Source organism: Lissotriton helveticus, chromosome 9 (genome assembly GCF_964261635.1).
Source record: "Lissotriton helveticus chromosome 9, aLisHel1.1, whole genome shotgun sequence".
NCBI classification, from domain to species: domain Eukaryota; kingdom Metazoa; phylum Chordata; class Amphibia; order Caudata; family Salamandridae; genus Lissotriton; species Lissotriton helveticus.
This window is the reverse complement of record NC_136070.1, coordinates 241,228,581-241,250,415: the sequence shown is the minus strand read 5'-3', so window position 1 is coordinate 241,250,415 and position 21,835 is coordinate 241,228,581. Positions and strand designations below refer to the sequence as shown.

At 43.8% G+C, this 21,835-nt stretch overlaps 1 protein-coding gene across 1 annotated transcript in view; it reads right to left on the bottom strand.

Annotated features, from left to right (window-relative positions):
* KNL1 (kinetochore scaffold 1) overlaps nucleotides 1–21,835 on the bottom strand; it is a 579,877-nt gene that overhangs the window by 430,804 nt on the left and 127,238 nt on the right. The window contains exon 9 of the mRNA XM_078659817.1: nucleotides 12,338–12,390. Coding sequence (XP_078515943.1) covers nucleotides 12,338–12,390 — 53 coding nt within the window. The remainder of the gene's footprint in view (nucleotides 1–12,337; nucleotides 12,391–21,835) is intronic.

The following is a 21,835-nucleotide window of genomic DNA, read 5'->3' as shown; positions in this document are numbered from 1 at the left end:
TCACATTTGCTGGCTTTCGGAGACAGAGGTCAAAAGTCAGTTTGTCTTTCTACATTTATTTTTCTGTGACTGAAGTTAGAGGATTTTAAAAAGTGAACTGTTTTACAATTGAACTGTGCAAAGCATGTGAAATGAAAGGCTGTAAGATTATAGGCTCGTTTCTAATGCAACACTGAAATAGCTAAGTGAACTGTTCAAACAGTTAAAATATATTTCATTAGTTATGAAGAGACATTTTTGCAATTCTGCAGTGAACTTTTTTATAGGCTCAAAACAAATATGAACACTTCATTTGGTGATGAGCAAATTTTTAATATTTTTGCTGAAACCCAATTTCCAAACATTGTTTATGCGCTATGATCAGTGAAACTACATGTAAGTGGGAACTTTTTGTGGCCATTTCAATGGAAAATATGCTATCTGTAAATGGCAGTGCACTACCACATCATGATTTAGTAATATTTTTGAAAAGTGAGTTTTTAAACATGAACTGGGAATTATTACTGCTCCTGCCCAGATGACAGTGCTATTAGTGAACTAAGGGCCAGATGTACGACCATTCCATTATGCAATTCGCAAAATGGAATGTACAACAGTGTCTGAAACACTGTTTGTGATTCACAAATGGGTCACAAGGGACCTGAGGCAGGTTGCAATTTGTGACCCATTGGGAATGGCCACCAAACATAGGGATGGTGGCCTGCTGGGGACAGCAGACCTCCATGTCTGCATTTGATTTTTTTCAAAAAAGCAACTTTTTTTTCCTTCTTCAAATGCAGTCCGTTTCCCTTAAAGGAAAATGATATGAGTTTAAAAAACCGAAAAATGTTCTTCTTCAAGGGCAAGCAGTGGTCCCTGGGACCACTACCAGCTCTTAAAAATATTTTCGCACTAATTCACAAAGGGGATGGGGTCCCCTTGGGACCACTTCCTGTTTGCGAGTGGCTTACCACCCACTGCAGCGTTTTGCGACCAAAATTGAAGGGACGCCCTCAGCATGCCCATTCCTAATAGCAACTCACAAACACTATTTTGCAAGTCACCTACTCGCAAATTAGCGTTTGTACATACCACCACCCTTTTTTGCGGTCGCAAACGGGTAGATTTCCCGCTTGTGACCGGAAATAGATTCGTAGATCTGGCCCAAAGGGGCAAGCCAGGGATCATGTGTACCCTTTATATGGGCTTCTTTCTTGTTATACATGGAGCAAATATTTAGTCTAGTAAATGAAAAGATTTTTTGTACAGCAGAAATAGTGAACTTGCATATTTGAGGTGCTCTCTTATGTGATAAGAAAAAGGCTGCTCCATAAGACAAAATATTTGCCTAAGATCACACAATTTGAGACCAGTTCACGGGTCAAGTACATTACAGTTAGGTCAGGTAGATTATTTAAGTCTAGTAACATTTTTATGATTTTTCGAGCCCGTAGGGATTCCAATATTGGTTGTCCACCCACTTTTGGAGTTACAGAGAAAACTGTGTGGGAACTGGGTAGAGGACTTTTTAACAAAGGTCACCATTTATATGTAGATAACTTTTACACTGGTGTGCCATTGTTCAAGGAATTGTTAAAAGTGGACAGTTACTTGTGGCACTATCTGCTCTAACCGTAAAGATTACCCAAAAGAGCTGATTTGTAAAAAAAAAAAAAAAAAAAAAAATAACTTGTGAAGGAACAGTACAGTGCCTTGAATAGTGATAAGCTTCCAGCTCTGAAATTTTCTGGCCGGAGCGATGTCTATATGCCGACCACCATCCAAGATAAAAGTACTTTACCTATGACTGTTTCTGGTCAGGTTGCTGAAGTGCTTTTGGAATCAACCTGGCCAACTCGGGTGCGACCCATGAGAAGAGTCACTTGCTCGACCCCATATTCTCAAATTTGGACCATCTTAATTCACCCTCCGCACTCGCCCTGCCCTGGACAGACCACTTTTTGGTGTCCGCAACGTGGCAATTTGATAGCTCAGCTGCGGTGGTCCCAAGGGTTCACATCTTGGAGAGAGCCTGGTCGAGGCTCCCGGTTGACACCTGGGTGGTACATCTGGAGGCTACGCGGCCCCCTCAGGGAGTTAATCCGATAGTCGCGGATGCGAATTTAAACATCTGGCTTACGGACCGTTAGATACCATCCTACCCAAAAAGAAACAACTTACGAGGGGGAAGAGAGTGGGTTCGGCGCCCTGCTATTCGCCTGAATTGAGAACCTTGAGGAAGGGATGTAAGAAGCTAGAGCGGTCCTGGAGGAGAGACTGGTGTGAAATGAGTCGGAAAGAATACCGTGCGGCTCTGAGCAGGTACAAAGCCGCTATTCGGGTGGCTAAATCCAGATTCTTTGAAGAGAGAATTGGCTCTGCGGCCAATTCTTCTAAAGAGTCATTCAGGGTCATTAAGGAACTACTGAATACCCCCGAACCTCAGGTCATCCACGAGGACCCACGCAAAAAATGCACAGAATTGGCCTCCTTTTTTAAAACTAAAATCGACAACATACTGGCTTCTCTTCCCCGGCAAGGTGAGGTATCTTCCTTGGATGATAACTCCAGTTCTCAACTTAGGATGCGATCAGTGGAACTGGCCTCTCTCGGTCCTGTCACTATGGAGGAAGTTCTGTCGGTTTTGAGGACCATGAAGAGCGGTTCCCCGAAAGACCCAGCACCTATTAAATATCTTAAACAGGCGGCTCCTACCATCGGCGGCCCAGTGACGGACCTTATAAACTTGTCCCTCACTCAAGGGGTAGTTCCCCCTAGTTGGAAAGGGGCGGTGGTTAAGGCTCTTTTAAAGAAGCCTAACCTTGATCCCGCCGACCTCGCCAACTTTAGGCCTATCTCCCTGCTGCCGGGTCTCAGTAAGGTGGCTGAGAAGCTGGTGAACAGTCGCCTGTCGGACTTCCTGGAGGCTAACTCCCTCAAGGGACCGACACCGCCCTGCTGGCGGTCGTGGAGAATGCAAGGAGCATTTTGGATTCGGGGGGGATCAGTGGCATTAATCCTCCTGGACCTCAGTGCTGCTTTCGACACCGTGGACCATCAGGTGCTTCTCCAACGGCTGTCGGGGGTGGGGGTCACTGGTTTGTCTCTCAAATGGTTTGCTTCCTTCTTGGAAGGACGTACATTTGAGGTGTGGGAAGGTCATGAAAAATCATCTTCATTCCCTCTCCAGTGTGGTGTGCCACAGGGCTCTTCATTGAGCCCTACTTTATTCAATGTATATATGGTATATATGGCCCCCCTGGAGAGTGTGGTACTGCCGATGGGTATTAAAATCATCAGTTATGCTGATGATACTCAGTTGGTGGTAGGCCTTTCCCAGTCGGCTCTCCATCCCGACCGGCTGCACTCGTGTCTCGAGAAGATCTACTCGTGGATGTGCAGCTCAGCACTAAAGCTAAACGGCTCCAAGACGGAACTGATGCTGCTGGGGAACTCCTCTCCATCTTTGTCCCCCAGCAGTTGGCCCGACTGTCTGGGACCTGTACCCACCCCCAAGCAGGAGATCAAGAGCCTGGGGGTGTGGCTTGAGCAGGACCTTTCCTTCAAAACTCATGCTAAAAAGACCGCTGGCGTGTGTTTTGGTCTGCTTCGTTCAGCCCGGAAGATCCTACCTCGGATCCCAGCGGCCACTAGGAGACTTCTCATCCAGGGACTTATCATCTCGCGGCTGGATTTCAGCAACGCGTTATTCCTGGGTGCACCTGAATCTACCCTGAACAAACTGCAGCAAGTGCAGAACGCGGCCGCCAGGCTCTTGACGGGTCTTCCCAGGCGCCAGTCTGCTCGCCCGGCGCTGAGGGCACTGCACTGGCTCCCTGTTAGGGACAGGGTGAAATTCAAGTCACTCTGTATCGCCCATAAAGTTCGGCAGGGGGTAGGTCCACCTATTCTGGGGGAGATGGTCCAGCCCTATAAGGCCCCCCGCTCTCTCCGTTCTGACCATCAACATCTTCTTCAGGTCGGGAGGGTGAAGAAGGCCAGGACGGGTGGTAGAAGGTTTTCGATAAATGTGGCCACTCTGTGGAACTCTCTTCCGCTACAACTACGTTCGGAAGCCAGTCTTCTTCGGTTCCGCAGACTTTTAAAAACTTTTCTGTTTTCTGCTTAACCCCTGTATTATTTTTGGTAGTGTTATTCTCTGGTGAGCGCTGGGATGCCTACTCGGTAACCAGGCGCTATATAAAACTCAGAATAATAATAATAAGTGCGCAAACCTGTGTGAATTTTAGACTACAATAAGCACATGGGTGGTGTAGATCGAGTAGATCAGAGGTGGAACCTTACACTGCTGTTCGTAAGGCGTACGTTTGGTATAAGAAATTGGCTATCCATTTATTCCATTTAGCAAGCTACAATGCCTTTATTGTATTTAAGGATCGCTCTCCAGAGTCAAAGATGACATTTGTTGACGTTCAACAGCCTTTGATAGGCAGCCTTGGTTTAGTGGAACGGGCAGGAGTTCCTAGAGAAGCAGTGGTGGAGATGTGCCAGAAGAGGTGTGTGGTAGGAGAGTTGTATGTACTGCCCCTATTGTCCTTCAAATCCTGGGCTGTGAGTGACCACATGTTTTAAATTGTACAACAAACAACAGGGTTTTAGGTTGCAACCGTGAGCATAAAACTAAACTGGTCTGTATAGTTTTGTATTTTTTGTTCAGGTTTCATGGTTGACATATTAGTTAGAGCTGTTGTGCTATTAGTTATAGTTTTGTATCTATTGCCAATTGGTTTGTGGATTTTTTTAGCATAAAATATGGGATGGTGGTGTGTGTGGACTGGCGCTTGGCTGGCGGTGTCTGAGTAGTGACTTGCTGCTGGTCACTACACACTGCTAGACAAACACCAGTCCACATGCTCCATCAGCCGGAGTGGTTGCTGAGTCAGGTATGTGGGTGTATAAAAGTGAGGGGGTCTTGTATGGTGCTGCCTGTTGATGTGAGTGTTGTAAGGTGCTTGGCCCTCGGCTGGCAGTGTGAATGGTCTTATATGTGTCTCGTATTAAAGGCGTGTGAATGGCCTGTAAAAAGATTGGTGTCTTGCCGTGGCTTTACAAAAGGGGGTGGTGATGGACGGAGCATCCGAACCAATCAAACACTCACACCCAGTCAAAAGATCTGGGTTGAATCCATCACCGTTCTTTAGCCCACTCTGCCACCCCAGTTCAGACATGGCTATATGCAAATCAGTCTGACCCTGTGCCTCATGGGAACAGTCCAGCCTGAACTGCCAAGCCATGCCTTCCCTGGACCGGAAAAGCTTCCGAGGACCGTTTCTGGCATTACAGCCGTCTTCAGCCCGGCTTGCTTGAATCCAGTGGCAAAGTGAGCAAGGGACTCACGTCTGAGCGTGGCTTTACAGCTCAGGAGCTGTGCGTCATTGGTTCAGGTTTTTAACCTTTTAACTATTAACAGTGCATTTCCTTTTTGTGAAATCTCTTGTTAATAAAATTATATATTCTGAGGCATCGCCAACCAGGATGTGTGTGTACTTAATGAATAGTTGGTTGTGAAGTAATATTTGCATTTTTTGGCTTTCTATGCCACAGTGTACATTGTCTGTAGAGAAAATTTACCAATTCTTGATATTTTCATAAAATAGAAACCCGGGGGAGTACAGGGCGGTGTCCCTTTCGTTGATTACAATGACTTTTCTTACCCAAAATGCTCTGCAAACCTCTAAATGTGACTGCAGTCACACATTTCCCTTGCATTACTGTGCCATACTCTTTCAGAATCAGAAAAAATTCCCCACATTTCCTACCACCCAGCATTCCCCCAGGCCCCCCCATTAAATATGGCAACTCACTTGTGTCTGCGCGCCAAGAGTCCGCCACCAGGAATGGCCCAAAGCGTATTGTGGAGGCATCAAAAATGAGTAATCACAAAATGACCTCGTTTTGCAAGGGGGTCACCTGCGGTTTTGGCCCCGGGCTCAGTGACCATAAAGGGAAACCTACCACACCCAGACAGTTTTGAAAAGTAGACACCCTGGGGAGTCCGAGGATGTGTGGCTTGTGTAAATTCCCCAATGTTTTCCTACCCAAAATCCCCAACAAACCTCAAATTTGGCTATAAAAAGAAAAATCTAATTTTTCTCACATTTGTATGTGGGAGAGTTGTGGAATCGGGTCAGCACAAATGTTCTACCACCCAGCGTTCCCCCAAGTCTCCCGATAAAAATGGTACCTCACTTCTGTGGGTTGGTCTAGTGAACGCAACAGGAAATGGCCCAAAACGTGTTGTGGAGGCATCAAAAATTATCAATCACAAAACAACCTGGTTTTGCAAGGGGGTCGCTTGCATTTTTGGCCCCGGGCTCGGCTGCCATAAAGGGAAACCTTCCAAACCCAGACTTTTCTGAGAAGTAGACACCCGGGGGAGTCCAAGTATATGCGACCTGAGTGGATCCCCCAACATTTTCCTACCCAGAATCCCCTGTAAACCTCAACTTTTGCTTAAAAAAAACAAATTCTCACATTTCTGGGGAGGAATTGCTGTGCTGGCACAAATTTACTACCACCCAGCGTTCCCATTGGTCTCTCGCCAGACTTTGATACTACAAGCTTAATCTTTCTACTTCATGTATTTGTGGAAGGGTGGCTTCATGATGTCAAAAATTAAGAGTCTTGTTGAGCAAGGCATTTCATACGATGAGCATTGACCTTTAGAGAGTTCGTTTTTGGGGCTGCAGGATTTCTATTAATTGCTCCCCTTCAGGAATTGTTAAAAAAAGAAAGCAAAAAAAAAAAACCAAGAGGTGAATTACTTGAATTAATCTAGGGCCTCTGGTAATTACACTGGAATGCATGCCAGACCATACTCAATGTGCCAGTAGAGACTGGCACCAACCTTCTGCTAACTAGCTAACAGCAATAGTGCAGCCGGAACGGATAGGTTATACTCCTATGAACTGAACAAAACAAAAAATGGTTACATTATTGGTTTCTTTTCTTTCATCTCTCCGAGATGCACTACGTTTGGTTTCCTGTATTCAGGTTCAATTTGTGTGAATTTATCAGTGGTTACCATTATTTCCAAAGCTTATAATTTACGAGGGAATATGGGGGCTGTTTCTTATTAATGTTCACGTCTTTGACAAACTCGGATATACACATACGCACACCAGTGTTCCTGAAATTAGCCAGGTCACAGTTTCCCCAAGGCACAATGTAAACCCTGGATCCCCATCCCAGGGGAACACATGGACCTCTGGCCAAACAGTAACTGTGAGGAATCCCCCTACATGCACTGCACATGCATACATGGCAGCTAAAGAATCCCTGGGAACCAACTTCCCTCCTTCACAAGGGTTTAGGTGTGCTTAGGAAAGCAATGCAGAGATCACCAATGTGCCTTCTAATGGGAGGTGATGGAATCCTTCTCCCCCTCTAAGCTAAGGGACACAGCTTTGAGAATCACTGGCACTCTCAAAACCGCTCTCCAAGTCAGGGAGTTGCGTATGCAAGTAGGATGTATGTGTACATAGTGGTCCAGCACGAAAAGTGTGAGATGGAGTAGATGAAATCAACATCCTAAAAGTGAGTTGAGAAACGCACGGGGAGCACTTACCTCAGCATCTCTATAAAAGAAGGCTGGAAAAAACAAACAGTTCATTGCAAGAAGAGAGATTTAATTCACAATGATGAGTCAGAAGGCTGAGATATGACCTGCGTTGTGAGGTGTCATAAATGTTAGAGCACACATAACTGTATGCCCGATTAGAAAGCCGAAGCAAATATTCTGAGTTTCACAGCCAACAGAGGGACATAAAATCAATTTGTGTGAGTGAGAAAGGTGAGCCAACCGTGTTAAATATTAAAGGGGAGAGATGGGACCCTCGTGAATGTCAAAGTTAAGGATTGGAAGTTGGTGAATGAACAGAATATCACTGTCCGCAAGGGTCAGAAACGGGAGAGGAGACTTGTATTACTGCTAGGTATTGAGTGTCAGGTAAGAAAGATGTGACCTAATCCTTAAGCGTGTGAATTTGGTAATCTAAGAACTTGCTACTCTCTGTAAAATGTGACTCAGTCCATGTTGCTCACCAAGGTATCAGAGGGGTACCAAGAAGGACTTTGTGAAGCAAAGGACAAAAGAAGAGGATTTCTCTTACCCGAGGTAAAAGAACAAATCCTAAACCTCCCCTTCTGAAAGATATAGCACATGGTAGAAGATAAACGATTTCAAATGAAAATACGTTTCACAACATGGATGTGATAAAAGAGATGAAAAGCCAGCCCAGAAACCAAGTTTTAGAACTGAAGAAGGATCCTCACAGAGCATATCATCTACATCCACAGTTTATCACAGGGGAGGTTAACAAACACAAACCTGTGCCTAATAAAGTAATTTGTGAAATTCCATGTAATAAAACACGTATCTGTAAGCTTTAATTTAGCGTGATTGCACTCTACCCTTAAATGACTTAATTTAACACATGCTTTTCACACTTAATGTGTGGGATCCAATTCCTGTATATAACATTTTATGATAAACAGATCAGGTCTATAAACATTGGCTTGCCACCATAACCAACTCAGTTCTGCTGTATTGAGTATAATCTTTGCCACAAGCCCGAAAGTGCAATACACCCGCTGCTTCAGTGGAAGCACACCGATTCTGCCCAATCACATCCTGTACTAAGCCCAACCAACAGGTGGATTGAGCCTAAACCCTCTCTTTCAGTAGTACTCTGAAAGCTATTTTTTGCTGATCACATAGAATTGCTATTAGGCCAGACCCAAAAATCGATGTTGATTAGTGTAGCTCTGGCCATTGCATACCGCTCTCAAATACACAACCGTATTCTGAAGTCTAAAGTTAATGATGGAAGAGATGCGGTGGGTGCGAAGACTGGTAAATACCAATACCTGGAAAATACTCATACATTTCTCCTGACCACCCTCCTACTATCCGTACTATCAGTGCTATGGTCAGAGAATAACACTGTAAATTATACTCTTATCTTAGATACTTTAACAGAACCACAATGCCAGGTGTGTTTCTCTACGGGGAGGGTTGGGACTCAGCCGGATCAGACTATTTGTCAGATGGGTGGGAGAAGGGGTGTTGGACCAATTTGTGTTTCAAGAAGCTGGGGCAACAGAATCTGTAATGTAACATGAGTTCCAGTACAACGAAAATTGTACGAACATATTAAACAAAACCTCAAGGCCATGGCACTATAATACATGCGGACTAGCCCACTATATGCTTAGAATATGTGCCGTTATTCTAGATCACTTGTAACTGCGGCCTTGTGGCTGGACCCAATAGGTCTTGTTAATAAACCCCTCACACACCACCCTGGTTGGTGTCATGCTTCATCATCGGGGTCCAACCAGGCAGCCGAGTGCCGCCTGGTTGTGCTTCCACGCCGGACTACAGCGGAGCGGGTGTCGTGCAATGGTGTGATGTGGATGAAGGGGAGTGTTAAAATATACCTCTGGGAATCCTTACCTAATGTTTTATTCTTGGCGGCCCAGGGTATCAGTTAAAAATATGTGGTGCAACTACAAATAGTAAAAATATTGCTATGAGTTGGCTTATGTGTTGCGGTCTACATGTTTCAGTCCCTTAAACGATTGGGCGGGACTTTCGTCAGGACCAGAAGAAGGGTGAAGTGAGTGGCAAAAGTGGTGCCACGGGTGATTATCTCCTACACGCGCGCTAAGGTGTGTGGAAAAAGTGAAAATTAAAAGCTGTGTCTATTTACTTACAGACACTTGCTGCTTGCGAGAAAAAATCTTCGCTATAGTATTCTGCTCCAGTGTTTCGGGGCGCGGGGAGAGGCACTACCGGTACCTATTTGGTTTAGGAGAATCCTCTGCGAGTAACCTAGTTCGGGTGCCTCGGCGTCCCAGCTGCTGGATGTCCGCCGGTGGCGTCTGGTTTAAGTACAGGCTCGGCGCCAAGACCTAGAATAACAGCACATATTCTAAGCATATAGTGGGCTAGTCCACATTGATTCTTTATACTACACTTGGGGACAGGACGCGCCCCTAAAAACCCTTGCGCTCTCTATTGTTTATCCATACTATAATACATGCGCCTCTTCCCGGCATGGCTACAAGTGATCCACGGGGGAAATCATCTTTTTGATACCCCAGGAGGAGGCTTGGGACTGGTTGACGGAGCAATGACCATTACAGACAAACCAACCACACTCATGGCCCAAGCGCCCTAGTGCTGGAGGTCGAGGTTCAACGCCTGTTTTTTTCCAGGCCAGCCATTTATCCAGATTCTAGAAACACAACTGAAGGCCTTCATGAGCATCAACCAATGGACACAGGACCCACCCGGGACACTGGGGCAAACATGTAAAGCCACTACAAGAGGGGAGACACAATTCTACGTTAGGTTAAAATTCCATCAGACGTATGCCCCCAATCTCAGAATTGGAAACCTTATCCTAGCACTCAAGAACAGAAGGAAGGTTATGCCTATGGGAATAATGAGCTATTACTTGGCAGTGGAGCACACTGAGCTAATTAGGCTGTGTTTTTATTATACAAATGGAGCGATAAATCCGGCTAGCTCCAGCACTGGCTTGCCACTATAAAATTGGAGTCCAGAGTGATGCGATGTACAACCAAACCGATTGAGATGTAGGCAGTAACCGGCCCAGAGATCACCTTCACAGAATACTATAGCTGCCTCTATGATGAACATATATGCCCGGCACATGAAAAGTACGCCCCCTAACACATGGACATTCCACTGCCACTGACTGTGGAGGAGATTAATGAGGCCCTCTTGGATCAATCAAAGCAGGACTACCAGGCCGGACATATTCCCAGCGGATTATTACTGTAGACGGTGTCAATCTATTTATATAAAGGAAAGGCAGTAAGGCTATAAGCCAGTCGCACTAGTATTCATCAGTATTTATTAACTGAAGCCAGACACTCAACTGTTTGTGCTCGAACCACCACTGAACCACTAAAAGAACACTTCCTAACACCTACAGGACAGGAGCATCTATTATCAAAATATATATTCTCTTTGATAGTAAAGAGTTATGTCATAATGTCCATAATCGCTTTTATACTTTACATTTCCATTATTGAGAAAAATTTATAGACATCACATATACTAATCATTTGACCAAACTCATGTGAATATTCACTAGTGATACACAGGAGTCGCGTAATCTTGATGTAGCAAATCTTGATTTATTTCAAGTCTTTTGTAGATGCAAACACATAATCAGCCCAGTCAATGAGTTTCGCCCTTGGGGACTTAGTCAGGGTTGTTAGTAAATGCTCTGAACCAGGAGTATCTTCTCAAGCTGAATCTTGCGTTGACAATAAACGCAGACGATAGTATCCAAAGTACGTCCTCAATTTATTTGTGTTCAACCCCACTGTATATGTTCTATCCCTCGTTCCAAATTGAATAATAATTCTTTTTTGGGAAATTGTATTTCCAAAACGACAACTGCCATGTACCTGGTTCCGAGTGTCAAACCATCCTGCCCCCTATCCTAAATATGTACCTTGAAGCCATCACTCAAGGTCATTTCCCTGCAGAAATAGACCAGGCAACCATAGTGGTGCTCCTGAATCCCAAGAAGCCATTAGACAGATAAGTCTTCTACTGGCCTAGCTCCCTCATAACACGAAGGTTAAACTGTTTGCCAAGGTTTTGGCGAGATGCCTCACCCATGTGCAGAGCCACTTGGTCGACCCGCACCAATGTGGCTTCAATCTCCATTGCAACACAAGACAGTAGCCAAAAAAGGCCATCTGGCCCTGGTCCATTTCTGAAAATTGCAATGTTCCACAGAACTTAGGTTTCTTGACTTTGAGAACGCCTTTGATTCTTTGGATCAGGACTTTTTACTGGAAGTGCTAAGAAAACTGGGTCTTGGTGCACGTTTCCAATCCTACGTTCGCATTCTAAATGTAGGCATACTATACAGGATACCTATTCCCCAGGCGCCTCCTGAGATTACCAGGGTAGTATTACAAGTCTATTGCGGTGGGATCAACAAGTAACATTGGAAGCCACCAGATGCTCCAAACCCTTGTCTCAGGAAGGGAACGGAGGGCAAGTACAGATCAATGAGTGAAACTAAAAGAACCAATCTATATAGCACATGGATACTCCAAAATCACTCCATAATCTGGGGGAAATGGTGGGTATATTACAGACAACACGGGGAAGAAACACTCGACATGGGGAAAGCTGGGAATATATAGACATGGGGACTATTGTAACTGGGTCCTGTGGGTCCCCTGTGAGGGACTGCACAGTGTGTGTTCTACCTGTGCCGAAGTTACCAAAAAGCAATACAATGTTATAAAACAAATGAAAAAAACTTGAAACTGGTCATACCTGTAACTGTTGCAGTGGAATCTGGATGGGAGCATGTAATAATGTATCCATCCCTGCACATGTAGAAAAACTTCTATCAGTATTCAGCTAAATGGTCAACTTGACTAATTGCAAAAACAAACATTACAGTACTTTAAAGCAGCAAACCAAACAGTTCGAAATTATTTTAGCTGCCTAGATTCAACAAGATTGCCTAAAATTGGACACATACATATTTCACAAGTACTTCTTATGTGATGAAAATCACAGGAGAATGTGAAACAAATGAGGAATTCATTAAAGTGTAAGATTCCAGCAACTATTAGTCTAAATAAATACTCCATCAGAATTTTTTTAAGATATGCAGAATAAAAAAATAAAAAAAACTTACAATAAAGAAATGTGTATGCCAAGTGGCAACTTTAACAAAGCAGATGATGCGAGATCTTGTCCGAACACTAGAAAAAAATATTTGCATCTGATCACCCAACTTACAGATTCAATCCGGTAATTTGTTTGTGTAGTATCAAGAGAAAACAGGAAGAGCATTTTGTAGCCTAATAATGGCTTGTACCCAGGGCAATGGTTCAATGCAGTCAATGTCAAGGTAAACAAAGTGAAGCTAGCAGAATTCAAGGGTGCCATGCAGACTACATACATCTAAAATTCCAACTTGAGACATAAGACAAGCTCTACTCAGCAGTCAGTGGTTGCAAAGAGTAATCAAGAGGAAATGCATCGCTCGACTCTTGCTTGACTGTGTTCAATGCGGCGTAGGTGTAATTTGGGTGGTAAATTAGGTGTGCATTGCATAAATCAGGTTGGCCCATTACTACACTTGATATGGATTTGGCACAGTAAAAAGGGAGGTGGGGGCATATCTATCAGACATTCCAAACCAGCAGAGCTCAATTTGTAAATGGATAAGTGAGGTGCCCAAAGTTTTGTTCAGAAACCCTTGGCTAGCGCTAGTGATGGTCAGAGGTGCCAAATACCAAGGCAGCATAGTCTTGAGTCCAACCCATTCCTTTTTCATCCACCAGACACTCCTTGCACTTTTATCTCATTCTTGCAGGTTCTTTTTCACCCTTGCTTTTTTTGTCAGTTTTCCGATCTTTCTCATTACGCAATTTGGTGTTTTTCTCTCTCTTGCTCAAAATGTAATAAGGGAAAAGAAGTACTGGTCCCCAAAAAGGAGTGTGGGTGGGCATGAGCCCCACTTGCATGCATACACTAGTTCAAAGTATGCACTGCAAGATAGATGCTGGGTAATATGGCACTGATGGAGATCATTAACTCCACTCACTTGCAGGAATTAAACAAACCATGTTTCTCCGACCAAAGGGATATAATTTAGAGATGTATGGAGAGGGGCATGGGAGATAAGAGTAGATAGGGTGGTTGGGGTGAAGGCAGCGGGGAAGTAGGCAATTTCAATTTTAAAGGACATCAGCATTAGTGAGAAAAAGGCCAATCTAGAGATGAATCGTTGCACAATACTCTGATATTCCACTCTGAAGGTGGCGAGAAGAGGAGGCCCATAACAGGACCTCAGGGGGCTGGTAATGTTGGTGGTGCCCTTGGAGTTAAGGGTGGGCATCATAGAGGGATTGCTACTTTGAATTCTACAGAGAGATCACGAAATGCAATACGTGTGGGTGTCTCCATGGAAGAGAATGCATAAAGACTATACTGGAAAGACTTCAATAGACTGTGAGAAGAAAAATAACAGGGATGTTGACAAAACACAAGCCGTCTGAATGTTACAGAAAAGAAAGGAAGTTTTGAGCAAGAGGTATTGAGAATAGGAAGTCAACTGTACCATTCTTGAGCAGTAGAAACACTAGGACCTATTTCCAAACATATAAAGGTTGGTAGAGGAAGACAGGGTATAATGTTTGATGGTCAGGAGACTGAATAAGTTTGAGGAAGCATATGAAATATGGGCTCTCGTGATAATAGGGATGAGCCCAGCGGGCACAGTTGGGGCATAAAGGCAAGTTGAGTTGAGGACAGAGGGGGTATATGAGAGAGGAAGAGGGAACACACGAGAGTATTGATGTTCCTTATAGGGTTGAGTTTGGAGGAGGGCCATCAGGTAAAGTAAGCAGCAGAAATGCTATACCAAGTTGTAGAACTACAAGGAAAGAGAATGTCCGGTTACAGCCTTTTTGGGGGCACTGTGGAGTAGAAAGATTTTACAGCACTACATTCAGACTTGAAGGTAAGGAAACATCAATAGTTCATGAGGGGTTTTCATTTCCTAAATTCGAGCAGCAACGTACACATTTATGCTGTTGGGCAAGGAATGACTGGATGGTGGAGGGCTAGGGATGAGAGGCACTTTAAATAACAGTGCAAAGAAGGTAGTCAGAGCTAAAATCTGAGAACAGTGTCACAAAATGAGTCATGAGAGGTGAAGCCAGATAATGAGCGACTGACCTGGGCAATTAAGAACAGAACTGGCAAGCATTTTCATTTATGTAAGAGGGTTATTTGGTGGCACTTGGTGAACAAAGGGTAAAGGAGGCCTTGTTAATGCTTATTTGGCCATCCCTGTGTTCGGAGTGGGATAGGTGGATGATATGGGGTGGAGTCAGAGTGGGTGAGTCAGAGAGGCAGTGGTAAACAGAAGGTCCAGATATTTAACTTTTTTAGTGCGTGAAGGCAAAGCATATGCTTGAGATGCAACGGTCCATGTATGAACTGGAGAGGATACTTCTGTTGCCAATTCTTCAGGTTTGATTATAATAATGAAGCATTATGTGAGGATTGCAGACAGTATGCCTAGGACTACATTGAGATAAATCAAAGATCGATGCATTGACTCTTCAGGGAAGATACAACCCAAACAAATTAATATTTTCAAACCATGTTAAGACCATGACAAATATTTTAACTGGGTTGGGAGAAGAGGAAGAATACAGCAGTTAATGTGGTGCATCCCTTGTTAAAAAGGAGGCAAACCTCAACAGATTTGGTTTGAGGGGCCTATGGAGAAAATGATTGGTATTGATGCATAGGGTCAATCTGGCATTCAGTGATTGTTAGGCCGTGAAGGGAAAAGTGGTGGAATGGGCAACTCTATTGTGCTCAATGGTGGAGGAGGTATTCAATAAACAAAGTAAAATGGCTTAAATGGTGGAATATTTACAGTTGAATCAGCGGGACGATTATGTGTTCAGTTGATGAAGAGATAAGGCTGAATGGAGGAGACGGAGGGCTTACTGCATCTAGAGAGCTAAGGGCCAGCTGTAGGTGGCTAAATAGCGAGCGCGAACGCTGAAATTCGCTTAGTTTGCGATTGCTATTTGGCTGCGAGCAATGTAGGACAGTTTAAACCTACTAGCAAAATAAGGAATCGCAAAATTGCGATTCCTTATTTTGTTCTTGCATTTAAAGAATCGCAAATTGCGATTCCTTAAAGGAAATGTAAGTAGCACAAAAGAAAGTGCACTTTAGCCTTAAGGAATCGCTAATTACCACCAACTTCAAGTTGGTGGTATTTTAACGATTTCCTTTAAAAAAAAGCACTTTTTTGCTTTTGTTAAAGTGCCATTTGGCACACATTCATGCCCTTAGGGCATGTATGTGCGCCACATGTGCACACATGCACATTTCAGGGGTGCAACAGGGTGTCCTTTTGACACCCTGGCACCCTTGAAATAGCTCCCGCTAATAGCGAATTGCAAATAGTGAATATCTTCCCATTCATTCCTATGGGCTTCCTAGCCCATAGGAATGAATGGGTAGGAATTCCTTATTAACGAATCTCAATTTGCAATTCGTTATTAAGGAATCGCTAATATTTTAGCGATTCCTACCTACATTCAATTTTGCGAGTCCTTAATAGCGAATCGGTAAAATTCACTATTAATGACTCGCAAATTTGATTTTACCTACATTGGGCCCTAAATGTGTAGATAAGAGTGGTTAGAAGGGATGTGGGAAACAAGAATGGCTGAAGACACTGACCAATTAAACTGGGTAGAGGGAAGGAAAGATTGAAGAGGACTCCTACTCACAAGGCAGGCTAGTTATAGAATGATTACAGGAACCTTTAGCGCACAAACATGGAAGTCAGGATAACATTTCAGCACTGTGAGACACCGTGGAAAATGATGTGATCAATTTGGGCTTATTTCAAAATCTGTGCATTTTACCTGCAGCAGTTGATTTCCCTTTGGCTTACTGTCTTAAGTCACCGAAGTCTACTAGCAACCTTGTTTTGGGTCACCACAGCTTAAGACATGGCTAGTTCACATTCAACACTGTCATGGACTTTCTATTGGTTGGTAAAACATGTTTCATCCAGGTAGAGATGAGGACTTGGAGATGAGAGAACTGTAAAATCGTTTAGAGTTATTTTCCACCCTTAAAAAAACAACCAAAAAAAATGCAACCGGAGCTGAATGAAACACGTTTTACTATCAAGTTTATGGCTATCGTGAATGTCGCTGGGCAACAGGAAAGTGAAAAAAGAAGCATACATTCTAATGCACATCCACTCTTCAATCAATATTTAAAACTGCTAAAAAAGATGCTTTACATGCGGTTTGACAGGAAATACATTCCTTTGCTACAGATGGTGCAAAAAATCTACTGCCATGTCTAAATTGACCCTATTTACAATCTGTAAAGCAATGTAGCAAATGGGGCATTCACCGGTTATAATATGGAAGAGGAATTCTGGTAAGACTTTTGGGATTCCTTTCCTTTTACTGACTCATCTGTAACAGAAGGCAGCTGCAAATTGCCTCCAATGCTTTGGAAACAAAAGGAACAGAATGGGGTTTATTAAATGTACCAAGGAATGCCTAAAGAAGAGTCCGTTCTCAGTAAAGGCCTACCAGTACAGGAAGAGTGCCTTAAAAAACACAAAAAACGTCAGTGTCATTCTTACAAGGAGAAAGAAAAACAAAAATCTCCATGGCATTATACGATGGGGCATGAGAGTTCCATGTAGGATACACAGATGCACATAGGAATGGTTGGTGACCTTCTGAGGAGTATGAAAGTCTATATTAATCGTACAATACAATAAAAAGGCTCATTGTCCCTATTATAAATGAGCTGAATCTGCATTCATATCCAGCTTTGCTTTACTTAGTAGTGTAGAAAGCAAGAGATGAAATGCCTTTGCTTGTCGATCAGGTTCAGCTAAAGGGTTAGCTTTAAGTATGAGCCAAAAAGTAATCCGATCTAGGCAAGGAATAAGGTCATAAATAGGGCTAGGACAAGAGATAACGTGAACAGTGAAGGAGGGACATTACTCTCTTTCCCTCTATTATCCCTTTCAGAGGTACAGTATCTCTGCAATAAAATTAAATCCGGCTCCCCAGCAGACCCTATGAAACCGGACCAACTCCGTAAATTAAAAAAACACCAACTACTGTGAGCTATTAACCTATCCCGAACCTCGGCGTCAGTACCACTTGCATGGAAGCATGCCAAAGTGACACCGTTACTAAAAGAAATTCTCTTTGAACACATCCAAACCTGAAAATTATCGCCCCATATCCCAGCCCCCTTTTTTTATTTTGGCCAAAGCCACAGAATCCCATATGAATTCCATCCTAACAAAGTTTGTAGAGTCCAATGAGATATTAGACTTGTCACAAAACTGTTTTCGATCACGCCATAGCACTGAATCCGCCCTGTTGGCAGTGACAAAGAAACTTCGAAGCTCTTTGGATAAAGAAAACTCTGTGGCTCCGATTCTTCTTGACCTCAGCGCCACTTTTAATAGGATATCTCATAAGATCCTTTTGCACCGCTTGTAGGAGATGGGCATCGGCGGCTCGGCCTTGGCCTGGTTCAGATCCTCTCTGGATGGCAGAACATTCCAGGTCACGGTACCATCCCATTGTTCTCAGGAGTACGCCTGCTACGGAGCTACGCAGGGATCAATATTGGACCCTACGCTCTTTATTATTCATCTACAACCCCTTGCAGAGGAAGCAAAAAACAAAGGATTGTCATTAATACCTTATGCTGCCTGCAGTTAAACGCCAGTAAGTCTGAAGTTTTGCTGCTAGGGAGAGTCATTTGTGGTCAGATCAATGGTGGCCAAAGGCATTGGCACCCACACAAGGGGGCCCTGAAAAATCCGAGCATGGGTGGACAAAAGTGGTTGCGGGTGCATGTTTTGGGCCTCTGCGTGGACTCAAGCCTCTTTTAGGACTGGTCTACTCCCAAACTCCCCAAACCATTATCCAATCTGCAATCTTATCTAGACTGGATTATTGTAATTCCCTTTATTTAGGCGCAAATAAATCTGGTATTCAACGCTTACAGAGGGTACAAAATGGGGCAGCGCGCACTCTTAGCTCTCCCTAAATTCTGTTCAGCATCAAACCTCATACCTAAGCTACACTGGCTGCCAATTGATCAAAGAATTCAGTTCAAGACATTATGCTTTGCAGATACAATTCTGACTCAACAAGCTCCTCCTCTCATCTCATCTGCTGGCGCTGTATTCAACGTGGCGTGCACTGCGTTCAGCACCTAGTTTGCATCCCCAGTGGTTTAGGAGCAGGGGGCCGCTCTTTTAAGGTGCTGGCATCTGTACTCTGGAACTCTCTGCCTGTGTCTATCAGAGGTATCCAGAATCTCCAGGCTTTCAGGAAGGATGTAAAAACTTAGCTGTTCCCGAGCGAATCCACAACTCCCCTGTTTTACATCTCACAATGCTTTACCTGGGTATCGCTGGGACGCCCCTTAGCTGAGGCAGCCATGCGCTGTACAAATCTCTTTAACATAACATAGGGCATTAAGAAACAAAAGCAACGTTATGATGGTCTTTACTACCTCCATTATAGCTGGATGAATTCTGCTCTGTGCAAGTGATTATATTAAGTCTCCATTGGGAAGTAACAGATTATTTAGTGCCAACTGGTGGTGCCACATCTAGAATAAACATTTGTTTATATTTGTGAGTAAACCGCTTTTAGCAGGTTAACACCCACCCTTTGCCCCATGTGTTTTACTCTTTAGTACTGGCGTAATGACTCTCCAATTCAATGGGCCAGGCTGACCAAGTTTCAGTGCATGTGCTCTGACCCTTTAAAGGGTATATGTTGGATTGCTACACCAACAATTGGCATAAATTAACTTACTTACAAGTACCTAGTATACAGTACCAAGGTCTATAAGTTAAAGCGTCTCTCATGGACTGTAGCACTTATTGTGCTATTAAGAGTGTGACAAAGCAAAATGTGACTGCCAGCCACCATTGCTGTTTGGCAGTCAGCTTTTCAACTGCTAACTCTGCTTTACCATTTAAAGTATTGGCAAAGTATAACCTTCTTAAATATATGTAAGACACCCCTAAAATATGCCTAAAGAGCCATAAGGCAAGGTGCTGTAAATTAGAAAGAGTAGGACATATGTTTTTGTGTGTCCTGAAAGTAAAAACCCCACCTTGTCGTTATTACTGTAGAAATGAGAGCAGCCCCATTGGCGAGTACAGGGTTACATGACAATTGAGCACTGCCAAATTGGCCTGAATGGGACTACTCAACGTGGTATTTTATGGTATTTCAAGGTATCAAAAGAATTGTTGCATTAAACCCAACTTGATGGTCCAGCAGAATTTAATGTAACTTTTGCACAATTGGTAACTTTAGTAAGTAGCCACCTTGTTGCCCAAAGATCTCCAGAGATAGTTTACGGTTGCAGGCCACAAGAAAACATTCTGCCTTCTGGAGAGAGTTGTGAACGACCCTCAGAAAGGAACACAAAGGATCTGCCAAGGCAGGAGGTATAACCCACCCTCCTGGCAGGAAGGCTAAACATACTACAAGCCCAAAGTTGTGCTTCAAAGAGGAAGCTGCCTTTGAAGGGCAAGCAGCAGTCACACAAGCAAGGGGCTGCTCTTTTGTTTTCTTTGCAGACTTGTTGGAATCAAGGACGGAGAGGTTAAAGCTTTGCCAAGATGAGATGCCGTTGTCAAACCATTTTTCTCCAGGAGGGCGTAACCCCCCACGTAGCCACACCTGAGATGGGCTTGGAAGTTCCCTAAGAGAAGGGTTGTGCCATGTTGGTAGTGGAAAGGATAGTGCACCCTGGGATAGCAAGATGCAACAAGTCTCAGGAACTGGTCATAATGCAGTAGGGACCTGGTAGCCGATTGACTAGTTAGTAACCCCATCTCCCTGAGCTCGTAGTGGGCATAAAAGTGTCACCCAGACCTCAGAGCACATCTGTATCGAAGTGACTTCAAGAGTCAGCTGGTTGACTTCCATGTACAGCTACAGGGACACAAAAGTGGAAGAAGCCTCCCTTGGAGAGTTGGTAGCCAAGAATGCCTAACCACCGCTGACCACCAAGTGCAGCAAGGGAGACAGAGTCCTAACCCCAAAAGTTTCACTTGAGTCTGCTGGACCAGGGAGAGTCGTCAGAGAGCAGTTTGGTCACCCAGCAAGGAAGATATCATTAGTTAAAGGGAACCACTGGTTTTGTTGTAACTAGAGACTAGTGGTCTTCAACCAGACTTCAATGGACATCGAACAATGCGGCCAAAATTGCCCCACCATGTTCCTGGACTGAGGAGTTGCCCCGGAAACACCCATATCACCGGAACAGCACTCTTGAGGACCGCTCCATTAAAGTCTGTGTTGGTTCGCCCATAGAGCCTGGAACTGGACTGAAGACGGCTTTGAATGTAAGTTAACTGTTTAACTGAACCTCTTTGATCCCCGACACTTCCTGCCAGAGTTGGCCACCCAAAGCAGGCTGGAGTAGCAATTTACAACTTAATAAAAGTTTTACGAAATACGCAAAGTTTAACACAAGTGGTGTCCATTACAATGATTTATTGAGCTAAATGAAAAAGCAGCAATTGATTTTACCTTTGAAAATTAAAATCCCCGGAACCCTCCGGTGGTTTTCTGTCATTGAGGTGGCTAGTTAAAAATCAAAGTACATCCTCGTTTTATAAATTCATGTCCGATTTTTGAGTCTTGTTTCTTTCTTATTTAACTGTTTTTGGTACATCCTAATGGTTTACATTTGTTCCTTTGATGAAGCCTGGCTGCTCAAAGGTACAGTTGCCGAGGGTTGAGCTATGGTTTTTCAAACTAATCTGACTGGAACCAGTACAGGTGGTGAGTTGAGGGCTCACAACCACATTATATAATAAACCGTTTTCCACACAACCTTGTTATGCAGAACACTTAAAACCACTGATCTAGACACGAAGATCCTTTAATGTTTGGAGGAGGAAGGTAAGGAGTCAGGAAAAAAAAGATCTGATCCATTAATGGGGGAAAGGGGGAAGAAAGTAAAAATGTAACATACAGAGTTAGTCGGAAACGTGAATGAACTCTGTGAGAGAATACACTGAAGTTTAGGTTATGATGCATTAACAGAAGATAGGCACATTTGTTGGTTGATTGTATTCAAGGCATGGTCCGGATTTAGAGGAACTGGCTTGCACCTTTTCCTTATTCGCTTAATGTTTGTGGAGTGCAAATTAAACAAACCGATCTCTCCACGCAAATTCCAGTTTGATTTTAA